Source organism: Caretta caretta, chromosome 9, assembly GCF_965140235.1.
Source record: "Caretta caretta isolate rCarCar2 chromosome 9, rCarCar1.hap1, whole genome shotgun sequence".
In the NCBI taxonomy this organism is placed as follows: Eukaryota; Metazoa; Chordata; order Testudines; family Cheloniidae; genus Caretta; species Caretta caretta.
Window position 1 is genome coordinate 17184331 of NC_134214.1, and position 27500 is coordinate 17211830.

Below are 27500 nucleotides of genomic sequence, written 5' to 3' on the forward strand. Positions count from 1 at the left end.
CCACTTTAGGGAGCTTCTGCTCCTGCCTCTGGGTCCTGGCTCAGGCCCATAGCGCATGTATTACATGTTTTGATATGCAGCACAAGCCTCCCATCACATTCTCACAATGTCCCTGTGAAGTAGGTACTATTAAGATTCATCTTTCTGCTTTACAGATGAAGAAAATCAACACAAAGAAGTTGAGTGCTTTACTCTAGGCCATACAGCAAAACAGGGCAGAATAATCAGGAACAGAGTTTAGGATTTCCTGGTGCCCAGTCTTAAACTCAGCACATCTGACCCATTAAACCAAGGAGCTGACTAGTGTAAAGTAACCCTTCTGTTTTGTTTGCTAGGGCCAGACTCGCCTACCCTCGCTCATGTTAATTGCTGCCTTACAAAGGGCCAGATTTTGCAACATGTACTTATGTTGAGTAGCACCTTAGTCCACAAGATGCCCCAATGACTTTAAGGGGATTATTTGTAAAGTAAGGTACATTTACTAAGTGGTAGTATCAGAAGCTGCCCCCTAAGTGAGGAGTCCTATTGAAATCATGGGACAAACAGAGTAATAAAAAGTACTGCTCAATTAGCCCTGAGAACTCCATGCAGAAACCTTTTCCCAGTGGCAAAGACACACTAGGATCATTCTCAGCCCAAGTCACTTACCTCAGGAAGGAGCCCCTGCCGGAAACCACTTCTGTTCAGGAGTTTAGTATGTTGAAGATTCTTTGGCAGCATTGAGCACTGCTATACTGGGGGGATTAATTTCTGTAGAGGAAAATCCTCTTCTGGCTAGTCAATATGAGTAACAGCTGAATATGCTGCTGCTTTGTTTACTCTTCCCATACTGAATTACTACACTGTTTACTCTGATTTCATTGGGGTATCTCTGAACTTCCTTGTTCTTGTCACAGCTTGATTGTAAAAATGCACTTTACTATCCCTCAGGAGGCAAAACTGAGATCAAATTGTACGTTTGGTCAGACATGGCATAAAAAGTTAGTTTGTAATCAATTGTTTTCAGAAGAGAAATTCTGTAAAGGTGAGCATGGAACACTGATAATGCAAACATTAAAAAGAAGCAAAGAGCATCAGTTTATGTTCCACTCAGGATTAACACTTACTACTTGAAGCCTATGCTGTCAGTGTGTCCATTTCTAGCAATAAATATGCCAGGAGAATCTTCTAATATGGAGGCACTGAAAACATTCCAACATGAGTTTTAACACACTTTATGTGGCATTGAGATAACATTACAATGATCTACTGAAACACCTCTCTCCTTTGCTACACCTCATAGCAAGTATCCAAGACCTGACGAGTATTTTTCTGATATCTCCAAACCCCCAGCTTCTCATGATTGTCCTCAATGTGGAAACCCTTGTCCATCTGCAGGTTGTCTCTTCCCTTGATTACAGTAACCTCCTACAGCAATTCACATCTGCCAAAAGTCCTAGCTCTCCTTCAAATCCCCCCTCTCTTCCAGCAACACCCTCTTCAATCAGTCCTGTATCCTCCCTAACTTGAATTATTGTTTTGTGTCATGTCTCATTTTATTTAGTCTGCAAGGTTTTTAAGGGTCAAAAACATGACTTACTTATTTGTTCGTCTGGTTTTTTAAAAAAAATCTTACCAAAAAACCCCTTTGTATGAGCTCTAGGGGCCTTAACAGCAATTATGTTCCCAATCTATTAAAATATCATCTAGTAACCCAATACAATGGAAGTATTTGCATGCCAACTCAAAGAGCAGCAAAACTCCATCCCACTCCACCCAAAGTGCCCTGGCCCCTGCTTTCATCAGAAGACCTATTAAATAGATGACTTTTGCAGGGAGTTTTGAAGGTCAACAATCTATTGACCAAATCCTTAGTTGTGGAATGTAGGCCCAGCCCTAGAAACATTCTATCTGATTGCCCATGCTTCTTACATCCCTTCAGGGAGTACTGCATATCTAGGGTTACCATACCTCTGGGTTTTCCCAGATAGGACTCTTTTTTTTAATTCTCAGCCTGGGCAGATTTTTCAAATAAGAAGCAATGTCTGGGATTTTTGTGGCACAGCTCAGAAAGCACTGTCTCTGTGCCCCAATTGGTCCCTTCCCTGTAGCTACAGCTGCTGTATCCTCCCTACCCAGGCCCTGGCTCCCAGCTCTGGCGCAGGGGAGAGGCCCACAGGGAGGTACTGCCTCCTAGGCCTGTGCCAGCTGCCCTGCCACTGTGACAGGGAGTGAGGCCTCAGGTACCCCCTTTAGCTCCCCCACAGCAGTGTTCTCTTTCTGGGAACCTGAAATATGGTGACCCTACCATACCCCTCCTTTGTGTGAGCCAATGGGGAAGGGCCAGTGCCCTATCTTCTCCCCACCTCTAGTACATGCTGGGAGGGAGCAGGACTTCAATTATCGCCTTACACAGACCACCCAAGTGCTTCCACCCATTCATGCTCTGTGAAGCAGCATGTGGGCTAGTCACAGCCTGGCTCTCAGTTTCGATTCAGGCCTTACCCAGGTAAATCTCTCAGTGAAGTCAAGGGAAGGAAGCCTTGCCTGAGCAGTACTAAATCAAAACTAGGCAGTGATTCAGAGTATGGCCCTCTGCTTGTGGACTGTGGTTGTGTAAATGTGTAGTAATGTGTAAATGGGTTATACTAGCACACTAGAAATTGCTCTTATGAGCAGGGGCACATTAATATGTGAAATCCAGAAATCACAGGACCATTTTGTAGTTTTCAAATTCACTATGTGCTGCAAATAATCCTTTTATATGAAGACAATTTGCAACTGCGTGTATTGTTTTTGGGACTAGACATAAATCTGAGGACCTGACAATTTGCAGTTATTAAATGCTGTGACTAGACCTACTCAAAATTTTTAATTAAAAAGGGACATTTTTGCAAAAATCTAGAAATTTTGGATTTTTTTATAATAATAGGATTATAATTAAGATGTCCTGGTAGGAATAATTATATTTCACCTACCATTCCTCTTGTATTGTCAAGCGAGGCAGTCATCACTTCTCATGAACTCTTGTGTAGTATTGCTCTGTTCAGTGCTACAGTTGCTGTGTTTTTCCCCAGAGGTGGCTGCACCTCAGTGGTAGGCAAAGTGCTGTCTAATGGCATATGTACTTTTAAAACTCTATAGTAGTGCAGCTGCCCCAGGGGTCACCCAATAAAATTAATAGCAGGTTTAAAACAAAAGGAAGTCCTACTTCACACAACACATAGTCAACCTGTGGAACTCTTTGCCAGGGGATGTTGTGAAGGCCAAAACTATAATAGGGTTTAAAAAAAACCAACCAACTAGATAAGTTCCTGGAGGATAGGTCCATCAATAGCTATTAGCCAGCATGGGCAGGGTGTCCACATGCCCTGGGTGTCCCTAGCCTCTGTTTGCCAGAAGCTGGGAATAGATTGTGATTGCCTGTTCTGTTCATTACCTCTGAAGGTTCATTACCTGGCACTGGTCACTGTCAGAAGACAGGAAACAGGCCTAGATGGACCTTGGCCTGACCCAGTAGGGATGTTATGAAAACACAAAACCACTGTAAGACCGTTCTCATTACAGAAGACATGAATTTTAAAGTTTTTAGTCAGCACAGAGCTCCAGAGATACAATTCACTTCCAGTTAATCAATTACCCTTGTGCTTTGCAATCATATACATTATTTTACCGTCTAACCTCATTTAACTGGAGTCATTTTGACACATGCACAAAACTGGCCATAAAGCACCTATGTTATTTTTTTAATTCTAATGTTCAGTATTCTGGACATTTTACTATTAACTGTCCCTTACTTTCTTGCCTCTCCCTATATCTGCCCTCCCAATGTGCAAGAGCTATAAACAGTTTGATGTAAAAATCATATGGAATTACTACTTTTTGCCCTTTGCACCTTTGCCAGGCTTTTCTTTCCCCTTTTCTTTTCCTTTCTTATCTTTCTTTCCTTTCTTTAACAGTTTTTGAAGCTCAGCAAAAATTCCAAGCCCCTTCTGCACCATCTGCCCACGCCACCAAGCCTGGATCTGAAAGAGAGGATGGAACAATATTGTTACCTCGAGGAGAAGAGGGTGACTTCAAACAATTGAATTGAGCACTATGTCGGCTAGTATTGATGCAAAAAGCTGAATGCATTGGGGTCTGCTGGAGTAAACTGGGGTTAAATTCCTGATTAGACTAAATTAATTTAAATTAAGAGGACCTGCCAACCAACTAAATTATATTTTTCAGATTATTTCCATGTGCTATTTTAAAATTAAACTAAAATTTCTCTAAGGGAGGGAACACTCTCGTTGTTCTCTCAACTCTTTGGTCCAGGCAAGGACTTCAAGTGAAGAGAAGTCATCTTCCCAACTTCAGATGTCCCTATTTGGCTGTTACGTTAGCCCATGTACCCACAGCCAATTTGGACCTAGCTAATTGTCCTACATTGGGCCCCATAAAAGGGAAGTTGTTTCCTTTCGGATGTTGGGTAGCAATGTGTTAGAAATAAGAGACAATAACTGTGGGAAGGGAAGAATTTGAAGTACAGGAAAATCAGGGAAGGGAGGACCTGCCCTTTGTTCCTCATCCCCATCTTTTGAGCAGAACGACTTTACTGCCCACTGGTACTGTAGACTGAGCTTCTAATAACCATCTAGGACAGTGATACTCAAACCACAGTGGTTCAGGAGCCAAATTAGCAATCACCATTACCCAAAAGAGCCACAGTAATTCATTGTTTCTTTTTCTCTCTCTCATTTATATTATATAATTAGAATCTCACAACAAAATGACTGACCAAGTATTCTACAATTGGTTAATAACATAGTAAAAGCATCCTGATTGGTTGTTAATTATCATTGTTTTAATATGTGCTACAAAGAGCTGCAGGAGACATACTAAAGAGCCACTTGCAGCTCCTGAGCCTCAGTCTGAGTATCACTGATCTAGGGCTGTTCCAGGCTGAATCTCTGTGCCCCCAGGCTCTACAGTCTTGGGACTAGAGGCTGCAGCTTATAGCTTCTTTCCCAAGCGGGGACTTGGCTTAATGGATCTGCATTGTGCATGGACCCAGTGGCCATCCCCCTGCCAAGCCCACGTTCCCCATTTGGCAATGAGATAGATACCTCATTGTGTGCAATGGAGTGTCTGCTGCTTTACTGCCCCACCATAGCTGACACAGAATTTTTAAGATACTTCAGGGCCTTGCATAGCATGCCCTGTAGAATGTTGTGTCAAACACTGGATTATTAATAATGCAGTTTGTGCAGTGTAGTAGATCTCTTATGCCTTGTACCTTTGTAGCCTTGGCCTTTTGATGCCTCTTTTCCCGTAAATACTCCCAGATAGCCAAGTTCCCCTGGCTGCACACCTCAACTGGGGGGTCTGTCATAGGGTTCCCATCCAGCAGGACAAGCTGCAACTTCTGAAGATTGTCCAAGTTTTCTGGGAGTTGGAACAACTGATTGTTCTGAACAAGCAACCTTTGCAAACCTAAACAAATAAAATCACAAAACTGCAATGCACAGACTAATAATAATCTGGAGTGTTTCCCTGGGTGTGTTTACAATAAAACAATGTATTGCTGGGGTGTGAAATATTTACTGTGTGTATATAAATATTTCCCAGTACATCAATATATTATTTCATTCTATAGTACAAAGGGCCTAGTTCCCAAACATGGAGAGATTTTTCACAGGACTTCAATAACACCAATATGTTTGTTCTAATGGTGTGATCAATTTTTTTTTTCTACAAAAATATCAGCAAGAAGGGTGTTACTGCTGTTGTGCCTTTCTACTTCCACAGCCCTGAGTTATGAGTTTTTAGGCTTAGGCTCAAGGTAATTGCAAGAATACAAAATTGTTTTTCCCCCAAAATAAGAACTAGAGTGAAGCACTCAACAGAAAGCTTCATTTTCTAAATGATATGCCACACCCTGAGGTGGGTCACTGGCAATGAGAACTAGACTTGGGAGCTGGGGATCTTAAAGTATGATCCTCTAAGCTTAAAAGACACCTGTCTGTTAGCCAAGGCTGAAATCAGGCTTATTGACCTCTATTTGTGGCCCAACCATCATTAGGGGAGGAGAGAAGGCCACACTGAGTGGGTGTGGGTTACATAAACACCACCTACACACTGCATCTGTGCCTCATACTCAGTGGAGTTTTGTGAGGCAGCAAAATGCTTTCTTGGTAAGAAAGCTGCAAGAATTGTTAATTGTTCTACTTTGTTATCGACCAATTTGAAAAAACAATGCCACTTATATCTGCAGATCATTAACTTTCCCATGGTGTATATTGCATCTAAATCTATTAAATAGGGGAAAGTCTTCAACAGATCATCAGACAATAAGAATTTTTAATAATACAGATTACTCTACCTAGTCTCTCATTTGGACCAGGAAAGGTGTCTGGGTGAGAAGAGGAAGACTTTTGAACTCTGAAATCTCTGCTTAAACTTGTGCCCTTACAGACACAAATGCATATGATGTTTTTTCACCTTGTACTTGACATATGGAGTCTGGGAGTTCTTTAAGGAGGTTGTTGTGACAGTCAACTATTTCTAGGTTGCTCAGCAAGCCGATGGAAGGTGGCAGGTACTCCAGACAATTGTTCTCTAGGTACAGCTCTTTCAGATTCTGGAAAAAAATGTGCATGATTTTCTATTTAAAAAAGGATTTGTTTCCTTAGGGAGATCATTGAACAATGCACAACTGAACATCGGCAAAAGCAAAACATACGACTGGGGAGATAGCATTGTTAGGTGCTCAGATACTATGGTAATGAGTGTGATATAACTGGATAAATGTACCCAGCAGTGTTCTCTGAGTTTGAGCGTCCCTTTAAAGTGCCGCATGACCTATCAAGGCTTGAGAATTTTCTTCCTTTGCCTTGGTTCATAGTCATGTACATGCACTATGTGGTCCTGTCACTCCTGCATGCTAGCAACCTCTTGAAAGGTATAGCGACTGCTCTGTAGGCAGGCAAAGAGAAGGGAAAACATGAATTCCATCAGCAATTGGAAAGTGGCTTATTGCCTAGGCCTTGGGGGTGATTGAGCACCCAGTAAAACATGGGTTTAACAATGCTACAGCCCTGGTGTAGAGGCCCAACACATTTTATGGGATCAGAAAGATAAACATACATAACCTATTCCACATAAGGAGAAGGAAATAATAGAGAATCTATGTGAAATAGGTTATATATAATATAGATAGATAGAGATACCTAAGTCTTGGGTCCATCAACTTTAACAAGACCTGTTTGTTACAAATGTTTTACCCAATCCTACCAGACCTCAATGGACCCAGTTCTGCAAGGTGCTGTGTCCCATTGAATTAAATGGGACTTCAATGTGCTCAGCACCTGCTGTTTCCAGGCCCTGTACACCAAATCCCACTGAAGTCCATGGAAGGTGCACTTGTGGAAGGCCTGTGGGATTGGGATTCATTCTCTTCAAACAGCTTACTTCTTCTGTGCTTCTTTGTGGTACCAGGCAGAGTTATTATTGAGCTCCTCTCCCTCCTCTTTTTCTTACCTGCAGTTTGCTGATGTCTCTTGGAAGAGTCATGAATTTGATCCCTTTATCTTGTCCCAGATATAATTTCTCTAATGACTGAAGGAGAAAAACTTCCTCTGGAAAGACACTGAATCTGTTTCCAGTCAGACCAAGGCATTTTAAGTTAGAGAGTCCCGTCACCTCTGGAGGTATCTAGGCATGTTCCAAAACATACATTTTAAAAGAATACATTTATTTCCGTTAAATAGCTATGTTTTGTTATTTGTTGTTTGCAGTTCTGGGAAATATTCTGTCACATTACTACAGATCAATGAAGAATATCATGCTGGCCACATTCTATTACATTGCCATATTATGGCTGAAATTTTTGCAACATTTCCCTGCCATATTCCGTGACTGAAAGGTGTCTCCATGTAAACTTTATCTGAATTAGGCTATTTCTTAGCATATATGTTCCTTCCAGAAGAGGCTACCTGGAGAATGAAATGTAAGAACAGTTCCTGTGCTTCCCAATTCCTCTGACAGTATCTGTGTATTATAAGATAATTTACGTAAATTAAAATGTTAAATTGGATCATTTGCATATATTACCACTTCCACAAATTTAGCCTTCAAGGGAAAAAAAATAACACAAATCATGATCTCCTGGCAGAAGATGGGGAGGATTGCATTATATCACAAAAGGGAAATGTGTTTGATGCCCTAAGAGCAAGACACCCATTATTGTTGTTCATGTATTGACAGATTTCAGCTGTATAATTGTCCCCTAGGCTAGAGTAAGATAATGGATCTAAAAGCATTAACAATTTGTACATCCATTGTAAACTTGCCTCCTGCTCTGTTTCAAACAGTATGTCACATTTATTGATACTAGGCAAGTGCAATTATCAGACCGTTACTTCAGAAAAAGAGAGGAATAAATGGAACCAGGCCCTTTTAGCATCTAATCTCTGCTATTCAAAGCAGGTTACCATGTCACTTTTTAGTGGTTTGGTATTGGTTCCTTTTTTCCTGGCTGAATATCTGCTTGTCAGTGGCAGTTGGTTACAGGGGGTAGTGAGGCTGTCATGCACATCAGCATTAGGAAAGAAACGTTCTGAACATAATAACTATCAGTAGTTTTATTAACTGCAATTTTAATTAAGCTACCGCCACTCATCCGCTCCAATGGCTTTAAGAATGGGTTATTCTAGCACCTTGCTGCCTTTGGGTAGCGTATAGCAGTGTCTCATATCACAGCTTGTACATAATGCCTTATAACAGGGGTGGCCAAACCGCCTCTTGGGAGCTGCACGTAGTTCTTTTATAGTTAAAGTGCAGCTTGTGGAACCCACCATGTCATCCCTCACATTTTCCACTGGGTGTGGGGAGCTCAGGGTTTCAGCCCCACAGTGCAGTGGTCAGGTTAGGAGCGTCTACCCAGCGGGAAGTGGGGTCTTGGGGCATCAGCCCCACAGGAAGCACCTGCAGGAGCTTCAACAGGAGCAGGGCAGAAGCCCCGAGCCTCGGCAGACGCCTCTCCAGGCAGAAGCCCCAAGTCTTGGCAGGCACCTCCTGCAGGGCAGAAGCCTCGAGACCCCCACCGCCCCGCTGCAGGGCAGAAGCCCCAACTCCTGGCAGGCCTGCTAGGTTCTCAAACTTCTGAAGATTATCATCTGCAGCTCCCAGGGTCAGTAAATTTGGCCACCCCGCCTTATAATGAACACTGCACAAGCATCAAAGAAAATATCCTTCAAGTAAAGCACCGAAGTACAATTCTTCCATATCATATCATTCTTGGGCAATCTAGGCTCCCATCCTTTATGAAGCTCATGTTTTGCACCCCAGTACCTGCAAGGACCTTATTACAGGATTGGGGCCATCAAATACTTAGAGGTGAAAGAATTCTTGATGCCTTGGGATATAGTTTCAAGACTCCCGTTAATGTTAAAGGAAAACAATGAATAATTAGAATACCTTAGATAGCTCAATGCCATCCTGTACACATGTGTTAAAGAAGAGCGAGCTGTAGCTATCTGAATAGATTAAAAATTAAGTTGCAGGCCAGCTTTGGTATTGACACTCATTGAATGTGGCTAGCAGTGACAGTGAGAACTGCCAGGTTACTGATACCTAACTCCACTGCGTGGTGGAGGGTAGACTGAATCATGATAAACTGGCTCTGAATTGCAATGGAGGAGAAATGAGAAAGGGAAGGTAAATTATATTGCTTCTACAGCTGCCCTCATCCAGTGACTAATGTGGATGAGACCACTCCAGCAAAAGGCATGTCCCTAAATTGGGAAGAGAGAAGAGAAATTACAGTAGGAAGTCTCACTGTATGGGAAGTTGGAAACATTTTGGCTTCTGCATTGGGTAGACCTCTTCCCTGTAAAATAATATTCAACAGTTATAGTGGTGCTTTCCAGCCAAAGATCTCAGAGCCCTTTGCAAAGGAAAGTAAGTATTACCAGCTCTGTTTTAGAGATTGAGAGACTGAGGCAAAGAGGTGAAGTGACCTGCCCAGGATCACACAGCTGGACAATGGCAGAGCCAGGAACAGAATCTTTTGTTTCCTGCTTCCCCAATTAGTGGCATCTCTATGTGGCTGTGCTGCCTGGCATAAGGATTGCTGGGGTTTGCATACCTTAGAGGCTTACATATTCTTGAGTCTCACGTCCTTGAAGTCAGGCTTGTATTATTATTATTACTATTTATTATTTTAGCATCTAGGAACACCAGTGATGGGCCAAGACCCCATTGTGCCAGGTGCTGTACAAACACAGAACAAAAAGATGGATCCTGCCCCAAAAGACCGTACATATGATTATCTCCCTATGTTGTAGAGTTAAGTGGCTCATACTATTACATTTGAGATGCATATTAGCCTAGTGAATTTGAAGTGTATCTAGAATCCCACGCCAAAAATAAATAAATCAATACCTCACGTATTTGATTGTCATCCAGTGACAATATTTCCAGATTTTCCATAGCACAAATCTCTTTAGGGAATTCATCAAAGAAATTTTCACTGAGATCTAATATCTTGATACAGGTTAATCTGGTAAAGGAAGATGGTAGCATTTGCAAGCCAGTGTTTTTCAAATAAATGAGGCAAAGGGACATCCAGTGGCAAATCTGACGTGGAAACTTTTCCAAGTTGTTACCAGACAGACCAAGCTCGTTCATTTCTGTGAGCTGCTTGAAGCTAGGAGGGAGCCTACGCAGGAGGTTATTAGACAAATCAAGCACAGTCAGTCTCCGGCAGTGATGCAATGTATCAGGGACTGATAACAGGTTATTGAAAGCTAAAAATAGTTTCACTAAGTTTGTTAAAGATACAATCTCTTCTGGGACAAAACTCACTCGATTTTGTTCCAGATCTAGTATTTCCAGGTTAAGAAGGTGACAAAGCTCCAGGGGAAAGCTTTCAAATCTGTTTTTTTGCAGGTAGATCTCTTTAAGTTGTCTCAGATTCACTACTTCTTTAGGCAGATACCTTAGATTATTGCCAGAGAGTCCAAGCAGCTCAACATGATGGAGGCATTTACAGATCTCCACTGGGAACTCATCCAAGTTTACATCATAGAGCCTGAGCTGACGGAGAGCCTGCAGTTTGCTGATTATATGCAGCGAACTGTAAGAGAGTGGATTGCTACTTAAATCTAAGCTCTGAAGATATTTCAGCTCCCCAAGTTCTTCACATACGTTGTGTATGTAGTTCTTATTCAGATAGAGAACTTTCACCTTCTTAAGACGATGGATATCACCTGGGATGTTTTCAATTAAGTTTTTTTCCAAGTGCAATTCTTCCAGATCTTCCAGTTCAAAGATTTGTAAAGGGATAGTTGTCTGTTGCTTATTGGCTAAATCAATAAAAAATATCCGATCTGTGACGTGTACAGGTAGAGCATCCTCCTCTAGTTCTTTAGTCTCTTGTGTTTCCTGTGAAATCTGCAAACTGTCATTCTCAAGAATTGTGGTATCTGCTCTTGAGAAATGAACATTCACTGCAATGGCATCAGGGCTCTGCTGAATCTCAACCATCTGTGCTACTTATTTTTAACTCTAAAGAGAAAACAATAAGGAATCAGTAATACTCCAACTTTAACCCACTTAAATAAATAACAATCAAAGGATGAAATAGTTCAATATTTAGGGGCAGATTCTGACTTCAGATGCACCCATACCACTGAAGCTGATGTTACTCACTGACATCCAAAGCTTGAAAGAATGAAAATAAAGGCATTTTTTGGCCCTTAGTGTATTGGTAAAGGCACAAAGGGCCAAATTCAGTGGATGAAATGCTACTGAAGTCAACAGAGATGCATCTGCTTACACCATGACTGAATTTAGCCCAATGCGCCAGAAAGTCCTAGGTATAAAATTATTTGGACCAAATTTTGTTCTCAGCTACACCAGTGTAAATTTGGAGTAATGTCATTGAAGCTAAAGCAGTTACTGCAATTTATACCAGTGTAACCAAGAGCAGAATTTGGCCCTATATTGTCAAGTGATTTTAAATTGAATAAACAGTTCTTACATAGGTTTCAGAGTAGCAGCCGTGTTAGTCTGTATTCGCAAAAAGAAAAGGAGTACTTGTGGCACCTTAGAGACTAACCAATTTATTTGAGCATAAGCTTTCGTGAGCTACAGCTCACTTCATCGGATGCATTCAGTGTGTTCTGAAATAAATTCAACACCTTTTTTGAAGTAAGTTTTATGTGGCAGATCCTCATTTGGTGTAAATCAGCATAGCTCCATTGAGCTATAAAAGTTTATACCAGCAGAGGAAATGTGCTCATATTCTTAAAATGTTTTCAGTACAGATCAATTTGGATTTCTCCTCCCAAAATTCAGTGTTTTTTTCAAAGTTTCCAGTTTACTGGAGCACCAAACAGTGATACCTCCTGGAAATTAGATCTTTTCTATCATTAAAGTGTCCCGATTTTCATATTCTAGTATTGCTTTGGAATTTTTGCTCAACTGGGGCATGATCTTGATTTCAATGGGAGTTGATGAACCTAAGAAGCATCACGCCTTTATAGGCTCAAAGGCAGCAAAACACTTAATTTAAAGCATGTGCCTATGTGCTTTGCTGAATAGGAACAGGATTATCCACATTCAGGCTAAGGATGTGTTTAAATGCTTTGCTGAATCAGGACCAGAGAGTTGTCCTATGGGTTTTGTGCAACAGGCACCATGTTGGATATAGTTTTATGATTATGCTGCCCCTAGCATAATGGCCTCCAGATCTCAGCTCAGGCCTCTGACCACTACTATATTAAATAATAATTCAATAATAGCAGAGTTTTACAAATGATATCACCATTTTACATGACATTTATTACTTCTATAGTTTCTGACCAATATGGACAAGGTACGTGTCATTTGAATCATATGTATATACGCATTTAAAATCCTAGGATTGCAGAATGTTACTGAATAAAGGAAAATAGGGAATAATAGGAAGAGGAGGGGATTAGCTCACTTGCATCTGATGTCTTAAACCTACTGGGGTGGACATCATGATCCCACAAGTCAATGTTCAAAGAGTAGCAGCAGCAGCAGAGAAAGCAATGGGAGGAAAAACCAAGAGGCTGGTGGCTGACTCATTTACCTCTACATCATAATCTCACTTGAAAGGATGTCATAATCCCAAAGATGAGCTGTTTGCAAGCATCAGCAGAAAGGGAGAGAGGAATGAAAAATATACAAAATAACAAGTGGTATAGAGAAATTGGATTCAGAATGTCTGTTGCCCCATCTCATAAAACAAGAACAAGGGAACAATCAATGAAATTGAAAGGCAGCAAATTCAAAGCTGATAAAAGGAAATACTTTTTCACACAAGCCGTAAATTAGACTGCAGAACTCATTGTCACAGGATGCCCTTGAAGCCAAGAAATTAGCAAGATTCAAAAAGAGATTGGACACTTATAACAAGAATATCCAGAATTATAATAGTAAATGCTAAAAAAAAAAAAAAAGTTTTGGAAGGCATATAAAATCTCATGACTTGGGATTTAAACCAATCTCTGACTATTAGAGGCTAAGAGGAGAATTTTTAGGGAACAAATTATCCCTCATCTGCCTACTGCAGCATTTCTTGCATGTTCTTCTGAAGAATCCAGTGCTGGCTACTCCCTCAGCAGGATATTGGACTGGATGGACCACATATCTGATCCAGTATGGTGATTCTTGTGTTCCTATGAATGGAAAAAGAGATGGGGAGAGAGGGAAAGAAGCTCAGATTTGGAGACAAAGCAGTAGCCATCATAACCATGCAGTTTGGGATAAGTTGGAATAGTTCCAAACATGCAGGTTGGAATAGTTTTCTATTTTTGATGTAGAACCAAAGTTTGTGCACTGTCATACACCCTGCTTCTGCCCTGTGAGAGGCAGCAGCACATGTCCTGTATACAAGGGTAATATTAAGACAATGACAGACAGCAGAAAAATGTATTAAATGAGAGGGACCGATACAGACACCTGTGTGAACAGGCTGGTCTGCCCCTTTAAGGATGTCAGGAGGCCTGGGACCAACCTGTCCTGGTCAATCATCAGACACAGTGCAGAAGGGGCAGGAGCTCCTTATAAAGCTCAGCTGGAGGCCTGCAGAGTGTTGGGTGTGGTGGTCATTAGTCCTTCCTAGGTGGGGGAGACAGACCAGTAGCATACATGTGGTGGAGAACACAGGTTGGTGAAGAAGATGGTCCAGTGGTTACAGGACCTTGCTACCTGCTAGTTGTGTGAAGACAATTATTGACTGGTGGTTCTGGACCAATTCTTGTAGATCCTGCCTATGGGAGCCCAAAGTTGAGTCAGGCGGTTTTGGCCATCATCCGGGGAGAGACCTGAACAGAGCGGGAGTGTCCCGGGGGAAGAGCAAGAATGGGAGGTTGGGGGAAGCTCTCAAGGGGTCAGACTCCTGCCTAGCCCTAGATGTAGGGTTTCAGAATGGTTCAGCTCCACAGTGTTGGAGAATTTCCCTTGAGGGGGGAGAAGTCCTGGGGGTAGGTTACTGATCCAGCAAACCTGGGCACATCAAGAGAGATTGCCCAGTAATAACGTGCAATTATGCAGGGTGCTATTTCATCCAAGGGGTAGGGGGTTGGGACTGCCTCCTAACAATTCCTCCATTAAGCAACATGTAAGGCATCCATTAAAAGGACACACAAAGTGGGTCAGAGCACCAGAAAAAGGAATATTTCCAGTGAAGCCTGTTGGGGCACCCCTATCAACCCTCCAATTTCATGGTTCTGAGAAATTGATGCCATCGCAGGATGAGACTCAACCAATTCCAAGGCTTGTGTGAGGGGGAGAGGGAGGTAGGCAGTTTGTGGCTTTGCAGAGAGGACCCCAATCAAACATCCTCCTGTGGAGAGAACCCCAAGTTTGTGGCTTTTCAGAATGAACTCCTCTGTATGGAGAGGTATTTTCATGGCTGTGTAGGGGGACTCTGCTCCCATATGTTCTTCATGGGGAGGAATCCCCAGCTCACGGCATTGCAGAGCACCCCAGTTCAATGCATTCACAGGGCCAGTTTCACCCCGTTGCAGAGCGCTCCTGGGAGGGGTCCCCAGTTTCATGGCGCTCCGGGGATACCCCAAGCTAATGCATAGCATGTCTCGCAAGCGAGGGGCTTTGCTGGCACAGGGAAGGCTCCGCGCCAGCAACCGCTGGGTCTCGGAATCAGCCCGCCCTGCGTGGGGGCGTGCGAGGGTGACCCTCGACCGGGGCAGGCTCGCTCAGCGCCTTCCCTAGCAGTGCCCGCGGGGGTCGTTCCTTACCTGAGTGGGACGACGGGACGCAGGCGCACTGGAGAACCCTCCGGCCGCACGAGAAGCGCGTGCGGTCGCTGTCCCCATGGCAACCGCGGCCGGGGACCTGAGCTCGCGGCGGGGGCAGCGCTCGGGAACCCCCATGGCAGCGGCCGCAGGTAGCCACGGGCTGGGGGGGGGGTGCCGCCGGGGCCCCCGGAGCCCCCGGACTCTGACCCCCCAGCCCCGGGGAGCCCCAGGCATTCAGGGCGCAGGGGCCCGCCGGCCAGGGAGACCCCAGCCTGGAGTCACGGGGGCAGGAGGCCCGGTGCGCCGCAGGGGTGGGGGGCTCACGCCGCAGGGGTGGGGGGCTCACGCCGCCGCGTTTCGTGGGAGACCCCGGCGTGTAGGGTGCAGAAGCAAAGGCGGGAGCGGGCGGGGGAGGATATTCTCCACGGCGTCTCTGGGCGTGATCGGATCTGCCGCCCCCCTTGCGTGTAGGGGGAGAGACCGGCCAGGTGGGGCACGGCTGGAAAGGACCCACAGGCACGTAGCCCAGGGCCCCATTCTGCCGGCCCAGCAGCGCTTCCTCGTGGGCACAATGGGGCTGCCTCCATCCGCCGTGAAGGCGATGCACGCTCGGCTGGATCGGGCCCCTACCCGGTGAGCTGTGCTTTGCTGCGCCTGGTTTTTTTTTTTTTTTTAAAACTTCTTTGAAACTAAAACCTGTGAGGCATATCGTTAATGTTTGAAGCATCCACTTGTAATGGGCAAACAAGCGACTCTTACAAGCCCAACAGAAATAAGGGGAAAGCCTTTAGAAGAGATGGGTGTGTGTGTTTGGCTGTTTGTAGAAGGGGAATTGATTTATTTTTTAATATTAGGCTCTTTCCCCCGCTCCGTAGTGTGACATCAGAGTTGTCAGTGAGAGCACCTAGAGAGCAGTGTGATTTTTGTGAAATGACAGCTCACTCCTCTGAAGGTAACTTTATTGCTAGAAAAGTTATGCCATAAGTTAATATGTAATTTGTGTTGAAATTCTCCACTGCTGCATATTGACACACATTATTTATTATTTAAGGAAATATCAATATAAGATACAGGCCTTTAAGAGTATAGTCTAATTTAAAAGTAGATTAAAGATGATCAAGTATGTTGGAACAGTGAAATCTCTCTCTTGGTTTTGCTTAGTAAAAAATTCAGTACTCACACCCTTGGGCTTGTTATTTTGCCATGGAGGAAAGAATGTCTGGGTAGTCTACACTGCAGCTGGTCACAGGCAGACAGACTTGTGCTAGTCAGGCTTGAGCTATCGCACAAAAAATACTAGTGTGGATTTTGTGGCTTGGGCTCTCAGGCACTCCCAACCCCCTGGATCTTAGCTAGGGTGGCTAGCCTGCCTCTCCACCAGGGCCAACCATGCTGCTATTTTTACATGCTAGTTCAAGCTTAACTAGCATGAGTCTGTCTACCTGTCTGTCCCATGAGTCTGTCCATGAGTCTGTCCCAGCTGCAGTGTAGAAATACCCTATATGTACAATCCTATAGTAAACATTGTGGGAAGATTCTCTCAAGCATCCAAGATTTGTTCAGTGCAGTAGAGCAGAGGAGTGGTTCCTGATTCTGTGGGCTTGTCTGCATCAGCCCCTGTGTGAGTTAGGGCCTTGTCTTCAAGGTCTGACCCATAGCCTTTAACAGGCCAATCTGTTAATTTATGTAAAAACTCCAAACTGCCTTGTCTTCACTAGAGTTTTACTTCGAGGTAGGAACATGCCATTTTTTCCCCTAGTGAAGACAAGGGCTTGCCTTGAGTGCTCAGGAATGTATGAATAAACATGTACATATGCAAGGACAACATATAACTCTAAACTGGACGAAGGATGCTTAAGTGGTTGTTTTGCCTTTCATCTGTATTATGCTGTCATTTGCCTGATGCTGAATATTGATTAAAAGTGCCAAGTCTAGAGTCTTTCTACCAAGGTGGTATTTTTTTGTCCCCCCCTCCCCCAAGTTTGGAGATGGGATCAATCTTGCTATCAGAACTGCTGACTGTTGAACCTCAGCCCAAAAGGGGAAAATTGCTCTGTTGTTTATTTGTCAGCAGAGTTGCAGTTATTTTTAATTGACTTATTTTAAAAGTTTGAGTGTGTCTGCAACGTTCACATCTCAAGCTCACTACATCATTTTGAGGAACTTTGATTTCACTCTCTGAGTATCTGCCTCTCAGGACTGGTCTATACTACAAAGTTAGGTTGATGTAAGTTGCCTTGCATCAACCTAGTTTTGCATGAGATACAAATTTGTCTCCTGCGTATGTAAACACCCTGTTACAGCAACGCAGTAACTCCACCTGCCCAAATGGCATCAAGCCATGGTGGACGTACTGTGGTTGATCGAATACAGTGTAGATACATTGACCCTAACAGTCCTCCAGCAGCTGTTCCACAATGCTTGAAACTCACTGCTTTGGTCAGAAGTGTGAACTCTGCTGCCCAGGGGTTACAGAGATCCGAAGCTACCCACCCACCCTCACTAAAAACCTCACATGTTTTTGAAATGCCTTTTCCTGATTGCCCAGCTTGTGAACACAGCATGCACATTGTTGTGTGCAACTGCCAAACCGACCATGCTGGCTACATGCTCCAGATGCATTCCTGCCTGGAATAGACAAGAGGCATCAGATCTCCTTGGCCTGTGGGGAAAAGAGGCTGTTGAGGCTTGGAACAGCCACAAAAATGTGACAGATTACATGGGGGATGCAGGTGAAGGGGTATGACAGGAATCAGCAGCGATGACATGTGAAAGCTAAGGAACTGCAGGAGGCATACCAGAAGGCATGGGGACCCAACAGTTGATCTAGTGCTGAGCTACAGACCTGCTGCTGTTACAATAAGCTGCATGCCATACTTGCTGAGGAGCCTGAGAGACAGACCCTCGCTGTGAACAGTGAGGAGGAGGATGGGGGACATGCGGTCAGGGGTGTCCAACTATGCTGCGAGCCAGGACCCATTGGAGGCTCCACCGCCGTCTAGTCAGTGGCAGCAGCAGAGCTCGGGCGAGTGGGGAAAGGAGCCTTGGGTAAATGTGTGAATGCAGTTCCCATGACAGTGACTAAATGTACAGATGGTGCCTGACCCAGTGCAGCAGGAAGCAGGTATTGACTTTTCATTAATTTACTCCTCCTAGAAGAGGTAGTGGAACATCAAACCAGAGGTAGAGTTATCTAGTTTTCATTTCCTTGTAGAGTCAGGCAAGGGAGGCCATGCAGAGCAGTTTGTTTATGTACACAGGGATGTCCCTTGAATCCTCCTGAGAGATCTCGATGAAACTTTCATATTCCGCAATCCTCTCCCAAAGCTTTCTAGGGATGGCAGTCTCATTTCTTCCTCTGCAGTAGGACAGTTTCCCATGCCAGTCTGCAATGACTTCAGCAGGCACCATGGCGGTAAATAGGCTAGCAGCATATGGGCCCAAGTGGCTTCGGGATGCCAGCAGCAGCTGTGCTCTCTGTGCCTTGGTGAATCTCAGAAGCAAGAGACCAGCTAAAATCACCACTGCCTGTGGAAAATAGTGCCAGTACTCAGCACCATTGCCCTGCATTCATACCCATGGGGGCCAAAATGTTATTGTTTCATCCTACAGAACAATTCCCTCCTCATTTCCCCCATGGCCCTGCTGGGCCATGCTCACCATGGCTGGAGCTGGAGAGCAGTGCTGGGCACAGGCACTCTGGAGCTGAAGTGTCAATAAGCATGTCTTGTTTAAAACTTAAGGAGAGCAACGGAAGGGAGTTCTGAAACTTAACTTTCACTTTATAAATACGATACCGCTGGGTATTTTTTCTGTGTCTGCTACGGTTGTGGCCTGGAGGGGTCCCCCTCCACACTTGTTGAAAGCCTGACCTGGATAAAGAGGAAAAAGAAGATGACTCAGAAGGATATGTTCTCTGAGATCCTGCAAGACAGTGCCGTTTCGGACTGTGAGCAGAGGGGCTGGTGGGTGAATATATCTGACAGCATGGAGAAAGGCCCAGGAGTCCCAGCAGTAAAAGGAGAGGGAGGGAGCTGCACTAGGGCATAATGGGGCTTCTCCAGCAGCAAACACAGATGCTGCAGCCTTTTGATCTACAGGTTCAACAAGCATGGGCTCACCTCCCTTTGCAGTCAATGGAGAACTCCATGTTAGCACCTTCCTAGGCCCCCAACTTTCCATGTGGCATCAGGGGCTGTGTCTCTATGCCTCCCACTCCATGCTGGAGGACAGTAAGAACAGCTTAACATAAACTGAACTGAGAGCGCCCCAGTTGCTGTTTGTGTGGGCAAAATGGACTGAAATGAACATAAACATTCTTTCCCCTTGTAAGTTCTGTTAATTTATTTAGGAATTTTTTACTGTATTTGTTTTTTAATTGCACATAGGTTTTTTGCACTAGTTTTGGGACGCAATAAAATTCTATTTTTTGGCATCTTTATTACTTCACAACATATGCTGCAGAATGTCTGGAACTACTGAAAGCACCCACAACTTATTATACAGGACAACAGAACTCATAGGATCAGTGACAAACATAGTGTAATAATTATAAAGTTACAGCTAGCACTGCATATTAATAGGTGCATTAACAGAGAGTGTTACATTCATAAATGTACATCAACCACCACACAGGACCCTGCAGCCCCCAAAACTTCAGGACCAGGTAGAGAGCACAATCCACGACACCACATTACAGTACTGTGGTTAACTGTTAAAGGGCTCTTTCAAGGCCTCCTTCAGCTGCATAGCTCCATGTTGAGCTCTTCTGATAGCTCTTGTGTCTGGCATTCAGCATTCATTCTAAAGCTCTTGTGTCTGGCATTCATTCAAATTCAGCAGACAGCCACTCCACCTCCACCCTGGTGGCAACATTTCTCCCTTTGCCTCACAGATATTATGCAAGATATGACTGTCAGCTACAACCAGTTGGGATGTTTCTCTTACTGAGATCCAATCATGATAATAAACATGGCCAGATTCCCCTCAATCTATCATAAGCACATTCAGCTGTCATTCTGCAACTGCTTTCCTTGGTGCTGTTGAGATGGCTGGCTTCATAAGCAAGGGGTAGGCTGGGTCCCCCGGGATCACTACTGGCATTTCAGCATCGCCAATGGTAATCTGCTGGTCAGGAAAGAATGTCCTTGGGTGCAACTTTCTTGAACAGTCCTCTGTTCTTAAAGATGTAAGCGTTGTGCATCATCGCTGACCAGCCAATACTGATAGTGGGGAAGTGTCTCGGGTGAGCCCCCAATGCTTGTATTACCATAGAAAAGCCTTTCTGTTGATGTAGTCTTTGGCAAGATGGTCTGTTGCCAAAATAGGGATATACATGCCATCTGTCACCCCACAACAGTTTGGGAACTGCACTGATGCAAATCCATCCATTATGTCATGCACATTACTAAGAGTCCAGTCCTGTGTAGCAGGAGACGATTAATGGCCCTGCACACTTGCATGACAGCTGCCCGCACTGTGGATTTTCCAACTCCAAAATAATTTCCCACTGACTGGTAGCAATCTAGTGTTGCAAGTTTCCACAGTGCGATCACTTCTCAACTGTCCATGCAGCTCTAATTCTGCTGTCCCTGTGCTGGAGGGCTGGGGATTCAGCATACAGATCCAGAAATGTGGCCTTTCACATCAGAAAATTCTGCAGCCAAGCCTTGTCTTCCCAAATCTGCATTAAGATATAATCCCCCAGTCAGTGTTTGTTTCTCGGGCTCAGAAGCAGCATTCCACCATCTGCAGCTGCTCCGTGAACTCCACCAACAACACTGAATTGGTTCTCGCTATGTTCCACAATAATCTGTCCTCCAATAAATGTTTATATCCTCTGCTACTGTAGTTCTTCTTGAAGCTCTGCAAATATCAGAGGATCATACATCCTTGCATTTGCAATGCTCGTGACAAGAGTGTAGAGCTTTGTGGGCTCCATGCTTCAGCGATGGCAGTCAGTGAGAAATACTGTGCAGTTTTGTAGGATTTTTTTAAAAAGCACCAAAATGATGGGATATGGGTGGCATTATGGGATAGAGAAAGTTGCATGATGAGAACTTGACCCTTTGCTCCCAGTGATCCCTGCACAACTTATTCCTGCCCCACCAGGCACTGCTAGAATTTCCCAAAAGACAGTGTGCTGGATGATGGTGAGTCGCACACTGGAATGACTATGCACGGTGCACTGCTGTGCATCAGCACAAGCACTCCTGGTGAATATGCAGAGCACTGATGCAAGGAGCCAACATAATAACTGTGGCAGCTTTATGCTTGCGTTGACCAAAGTTTGTAGTGTAGACACGGCCGAAAAGTCAAGATGGCTCATAGTCCCAGATCGTAATACTTGACCTCGATGCTCGAAAAGGAGTAGCCTGAAATGCATTTTTCCACCCAGAAATGGCTAAGTGATTGAACTATTCCCCTGTGTTGTGGCCTTATCACAGAGATTCATGCATGTGAATCCTCCAGACTGCATTATTGCAACACGCACTCTTACCTGCTGTTAACGCTAAAGATCACTCTGGGCTTGTCTGTATGGAGAGTTAGTGCGCGGGAAATAGTGTAAATCTACAGTGCTCTAGCCTGCCATGTACTAACTGGCCATATGGAAACTCCTGCAGCACACTAAAAGTCTGTAGCGTGCTTTGACTTACTGCTGTCTCTCAATTTTGTAGAGGCCCCAGATTCTATATGATGGGCACATTAGAAATGCATAAAACTGTCTACTAAATTGCTTTTATTTTCAAGCTGTCATGTCAACTCATCTAAGTCTCCATAAACAGTATTTGCAAGCCTGCCAAGAGTCGAGCCAACCAGAAAACCCTTTCATTGCACACATGCTTGAAGAAGCTGAGAAAGCAGATATAACGTAAGGAAATAATAAATAGCATTTTTTAAATACTTCTGAAAGCTTTGGACAGTGTAACAGGACCAGGAGTGGAATGATGAAAAAGGACAGTTCTCTGGAGTCTCAGGTTTAAATACAAATCACCCTTTTTGGGTTTAGGTTTTATTGCAGGAGTTCTGGTTTAATTCAAGTTGACAACAGGTTGGCAAAAGTCTGTAGCTGCATATTCCTTCCAGGCAGAAAACTTAAAATGTACAAAACATTTAGGGCAGTGGTTTCCAAACTACGGAAGCTCTCATCAACAGGTACCTGAGAAAAATCCTGTAATGGCGGACAACGCATTTTATTTAGTACAGAGGTTCTCAAACTGGAGCATGCCCTGGAGGAATGTTCAGGGTGGGGGAGTGCGAGCAGCGACGCCAGGTGGCTTGGGCCGGCCCAAAGTGGTGGGGCTCAGGGAGGGACTCCCACCTCCACTGCCTGACTCACCGGGGGCCAGCCCCAGGCAGTGGCACTTGGTGGGTGGGGGGAGCGCCACCTCCACCCTGACTCACCTCAGCAAGCCACCCAAATTTGAGCTGAGCCTCCCCTTTGAGTTACAATTTTTGGATGTGCTCCCCAACACAGATAGGCCTGGCGTTGCCGCTCACCCCTCTGAACGTTCTCCGCCCCCCATGGTTTGAAAACCTTTAGAAGCTGTTGCTAAATGGAAAGCAGAAATCTGGAGGGACACGTGACTCCATGTGCCCCTTCCGCCATGCATCACCTCTGATCCCAGAAGGGGGGACATGGTGGACTACATTATTTGGAAAGGGTATGCAGCCTAAAAAGTTTGAAAACCATTGATTTAGGGTAACACCTCTGTTTTTCCTGGAGCAGTCTCTCCTGGCTTCTGATTAAGACATACCCCTTTTTATCCCTCTCTCCATACAGTTTATGCCCTTCTTTGTTGAGCCTAAGGCTATGTCTGCACTAGGACTTTTGGCGGTCAGGGGTGTGAAAAAAACACACCCTGACCAACAAAATTTTCACCGACAAAAGCTACTGCCACTTGTTGGGGTGGTTTAATTATGTTGGCAGGAGAGGTCTCTTCCGCTGGCACAGAGTGGCTACGCGAGTCCATAGTGTAGATATAGCCTTAATAGGTTCAACTGCACCTGATTAGCTACAGTTGGTTCGCTGAGCCATTCCTTTCTGGGAATTAAACACTAAATTCTAGCCCATTGTCTGACTTGATAGAGCTTCCTCCTAGGAACACCACTGGGGCAAGAGATAACTACCCTTTAGGCAGAGAAGTATGCAGTGTAGTTGAAGCCATGTTGGTCCCAGGATATTAGAGAGACAAAGTGGGTGAGGTAATATATTTTATTGGACCAACTTCTGTTGGTGAGAGAGACAAGATTTCGAGTCACGCAGAGCTCTTCAGGTTCTGGTGGGAAAGGTATTTCAAGTAACACAGCTAAATGCAAGATGGAACCGACTGTTTAACATAAGTACTCAGCACATGTTCTAAGCGATCATTCAAGGTAGAGTCGCTCGTTAACACCTCTGCAGTCATCGGATAAAAAGAAAGAGTTAGTGGGTAACAGATTGTTGTAATAAGCCATAAATCCACTGTCTCTGATTTTTGATATCTAACAGAGTAATGAATTTAAGCTCCAAGGCTCATCTTTTGAAAGCAGGTTTTCTTTGAGGATGAGGACTGATATGTCAGATATAGCGTGACTGCTTTGTGAAAAGTGTTCACCCACAGGTGATAGGGTGCTTTTGTCCTTTATCATTTCTCTGTGTGAGTTCATTCGAGAGCATAGTGATTGTCTGGTTTCACACATGTAATTGTTATTTGAGCATTTAGTGCACTGGATGATTTGATGGGCATGTATAGGACCCATGGATCTTGAAAGGTGTGTTGATTATTGTGGCAGTGGAAATATCTCTGCAGGTTTTGCATCTGTTGTTCTGGCAGGATCTGGTACTGCTTTGAGTTGGTGTATCCTGGTCTGTGGAGAGTTTGCTTCTGATGATGAGCTTGGAGAGGTTGGGGGCATAGGCGCCGACTCCGTGGGTGCTCTGGAGCTGGAGCACCCATGGGGAAAAATTGTTGGGTGCTCTGCACCCACCGGCAGCTCCCCGCCCCAGCTCACCTCCGCCCTGCCTCCTCCCCTGAGCGCGCCACCGCGTCCTGCTTCTTCCCCCTCCCTCCCAGCGCTTGCGCCGTGAAACAGCTGTTTCGTGCGGCAAGAACTGGGAGGGAGGGGGGAGGAGGAGGAACGCGGTGCACTCGCTTGGGGGAAGAGGCAGGGCCAGCGCACGGATTTGGGGAGCGGTCTAATAGGGCAGGGAGAGGGTGGAGTCGGGGGGGCGGGGGGGGGGGTGCGCGAGCCCCCACCGGTGCCAACAAAAGTTGGCTCCTGTGGTTGGGGGGTAGTTTGAAGGCCAGAAGTGGAAGTTCAGGAAAGATTTCTTTCAGGATGCGGGGGTCCCAATTGAGTCTGGGTTGTGGTTGTTTGATGGCACTGTGTATGGGTTCCAGTGTGGGTGCAGGAGGTCAAGTAGGGGTGTGTTGTCAGACAGGGTTTTATTTCCGCATTGAAGCAGGTTCTCTTGGGGTATTTGGGTGGTCCGTTCCATGACTTGATCTACTTTGGTGGAGTGTCCCTTGTTTGGTGAAGGCAGTTTTAAGTGTGCTAAGGTGTGTATCCAGGACTTTCTCCTTGGAGCATATTCTGTGTCATCTGAGTGCCTGGCTATAGATAACAGATTTCTTCCGTGTTTGGGGAGGTCTGAGGAAAGATGATGTAGAGAAAATGGAAAGAAGAATTGCTTTCTTCTGTGCTCAATTATTGAGAGTGGAGTGGAATAAAACAAAGGAAAGGGGATAAGGAAAAAGGTGAGAATGAACCTTTCAGAATAAGCTCCTGCATCATTTTGCTGCTAAAATTCTAAGTGGGATCTTGTGGCAGTACAGTGTATCAAGCTGCCAAAATGAACAATTATGAATTACAGCTAGTATAGCATAGTGCTCCATGGATTTTTTTGATCCAGATTTCACAATCCTGATAAAAATACTAGTGGAGGGAAAGCACCATTGCATCTCAGTCCCGTGATACATATAGAACTAATACTTTTGTATAGTGTTTCTTTCTCCTGCCATCCTTATGTTTCAAAGTATTCCTACATTACAACAGATTGACAAAAGGGATCACATTAAAAATAGCTGGAAATAACCGCTTACTGCCAGTACAGAAGGTTACGGATGAGGATTTTCGAATGCTTGCCTGCATCTTAAGCAATAACACATTTGTTACAGGTAAGTTGTCTCATTACTTCATATCTCTTTATAAATTGGAAACAAGAAACATTTTTGAGTATTGGTTCTTTCGTCTTACCTTTCATGTGGAGATCAATTAGTTATTAATAAGTGTTGTTAGTCTTATTTATTTCTGTATTCTTTGCCTTTCAGGGCTGGACCTTAGATATAATGTATTAACTGATGATGGAGCAGAGCATGCTGCAAAATTCCTTCAGGTAGTTTTCTCTGTGCCAAAATATTTGATTTTTACCTCAAGTTTGTGGTTTCATTGGCCATGATAACATTTATGTACAATATATTGGTGACAGTATGTGTTGTTTTGGAAAAATTCCAGAAATCTTGGCTTTTCATATCCAAATCCATCAATTTAGAATATCAGATTGCATTCATCATAACATTTTTGCAGTTGTTTCAATATATGTGGTTTTTACAGTACAGTCTGCAAAAGAGGCATTTGTATAGCATTTTGGTAGTATATTGTGCATGACAAAAAATTAACAGAAATGGACAAAAACATAATGTATATCCTTAGTATGTATGGAAACTTAAAACATAGGCTTCTGGTGCCATCTAGAAGCAAGCTATATATAGGAATCCCTGTAGTCTGCAACTCCACATCTATGGAGTCAGCTCATCGCTGCAGAATCATGCTCCGAACCTAAACTTTCATTTTTAAAAGAAAATGTATGTTTCTAGCTCTAATAGTTGTGTAGAAAATCTTGAAAATGTGATCAGTGTAAACCAATGCAGTATTGCTTTCCTGAGTCTGCTGACAGACTGAAACAGTACCTCTGAGGCACATACTATCCCAGTCTTTTCCCGGGGCTTTGAACTGAAACCTAAGGATGACAATTTAAATATCAACACTATTAAGTTTATTACTGATAGTCATTTTAGTAGTATTTTAGCACCAGTATCCCCCGTCCCGAGCTTCCTCCCACACCTCCCCAAGTATCAAAAGAAATACTTTCCCACTTGCCTAAACCTCCGATTTGCCCCTTGTCATTTTCTGTGATGAGGTTATTTGTTGTAGGTACAAAAACCTTTGGCATGTTGAAAACTGAATATGCAAATGATAGCAGTTTGAAGCTGGTCTATTGGTTAATAAGGATATTTGTTAGTTTTTGGTTAATCACTACTGTGTTCATTTTTGTGTTACAGTTGTTTTTAAAGGTTTATGCTCAGTACATTAATTATGGAGAAAACTGTTTCTAAATAAAATGTCTTTCAAAACGGTGTGAGGCATCAGCTGTTTAAAATGAAAAATTTCTCTGTAAAATGTATTTTTGAGTTTGGCGTCGGTTTCCTGTTTGTGTACTGCAGGAAAACGCAACCCTGTGCTACTTCAATCTGATGTTTAATGATATTGGCACCAATGGAGCCGAATTGATAGCTAAAGCATTGCATGTAAGTATTAATCGATATACTATAGTAATTTTGACAATAGCATCTGATTTGATATTATATTTTATGATGGACAAAACTAACTCTCTCATCAGCATCAAAGTTAATCTAAAAAATCCCTTTTTTCCCCTTATATACAGTATTTGTTGTAACAAAGAGATTGCTTGTCTTCTCAAGACAGACTGTTTCTCTGCTACTTTTAGATCATCTTTCAGAAGAAGAGAAAACTGCCCTCTTCAGCCATTGATATTTATTGATTTCAACTATAAAATAGCTGGATATCTCTTTGTGAAAATTATGAAACTGAAAAATAAAACCAAAATGTCATGTATTTCACCAAAATTTGATGGGGCAAAATTTCATACAAATCCATACATAGCCAAGATTTTTTTTATTTTATTTTTCCATTATGTTCTGAAACTTGCTATTGGATTACTATTATTTTCCTGTTTTTGTTTTTAAATTTTCCTTTTTTATGGTCACCTGATTAGCCTTCACATCAGTTTGTTAAGGACGTCACTGTATAACCTCACATATCAGCGTATAAAATGTGGTTTTTGTAATTTCATATTTAAATTGCTCAGAATGGATTTTTCAGCACAATTTCTGTTACAGTGGCACTGAGGAATTGAAAAGTGAAAATTATTGTGTATACACTACAGCTAGGGCCTGATCCAAT

At 43.7% G+C, this 27500-nt stretch overlaps 2 protein-coding genes across 10 annotated transcripts in view; one reads left to right on the top strand and one right to left on the bottom strand.

Annotated features, from left to right (window-relative positions):
• Positions 1–3534: 3534 nt before the first annotated feature.
• LRRIQ4 (leucine rich repeats and IQ motif containing 4) lies at positions 3535–15393 on the bottom strand. Of its 4 annotated transcripts, XM_048863356.2 has the most exons (7): positions 15255–15331; positions 13560–13670; positions 10405–11529; positions 7501–7674; positions 6463–6601; positions 5258–5454; positions 3535–4004 (listed from the first exon to the last, which is right to left on the bottom strand). In XM_048863356.2, the coding sequence occupies exons 3-7, from the start codon at positions 11506–11508 to the stop codon at positions 3855–3857; spliced, it is 1764 nt and encodes a 587-aa protein (XP_048719313.1). In that variant the 5' UTR covers positions 11509–11529; positions 13560–13670; positions 15255–15331; the 3' UTR covers positions 3535–3854. The 4 variants fall into 4 exon arrangements, with proteins under 4 accessions (XP_048719313.1, XP_048719310.1, XP_048719314.1 ...); XM_048863353.2 differs by lacking the exon at positions 13560–13670 and having other exon boundaries at positions 15255–15393; XM_048863357.2 differs by lacking the exons at positions 13560–13670; positions 15255–15331 and adding an exon at positions 13082–13550.
• LRRC34 (leucine rich repeat containing 34) overlaps positions 15275–27500 on the top strand; it is a 36646-nt gene continuing 24420 nt past the window's right edge. For 2 of the 6 annotated variants that reach the window (XM_048863358.1, XM_075132122.1), the window contains exons 1-5: positions 15291–15403; positions 22005–22125; positions 25293–25414; positions 25568–25632; positions 26741–26824. In XM_048863358.1, coding sequence (XP_048719315.1) covers positions 15331–15403; positions 22005–22125; positions 25293–25414; positions 25568–25632; positions 26741–26824 — 465 coding nt within the window. In that variant the 5' untranslated portion in view covers positions 15291–15330. Of the gene's footprint in view, positions 15404–16108; positions 16207–22004; positions 22126–25292; positions 25415–25567; positions 25633–26740; positions 26825–27500 lie in introns of those variants that run through there. The other 4 variants (XM_048863359.2, XM_048863361.2, XM_075132123.1 and 1 more) reach the window with 4 other exon arrangements.

Excerpts from the sequence above, each read along its gene's own strand:
- LRRIQ4 (XM_048863353.2), bottom strand. The coding sequence starts at position 11,508 with ATGGTTGAGATTCAGCAGAGCCCTGATGCCATTGCAGTGAATGTTCAT. Across the intron at positions 7,675-10,404 it reads ATGACAATCAAATACGTGAG|ATACCTCCAGAGGTGACGGG; the intron begins GTATTGATTTAT and ends GAACATGCCTAG. Across the intron at positions 6,602-7,500 it reads GAGACATCAGCAAACTGCAG|AATCTGAAAGAGCTGTACCT; the intron begins GTAAGAAAAAGA and ends ATTTTTTTCCAG.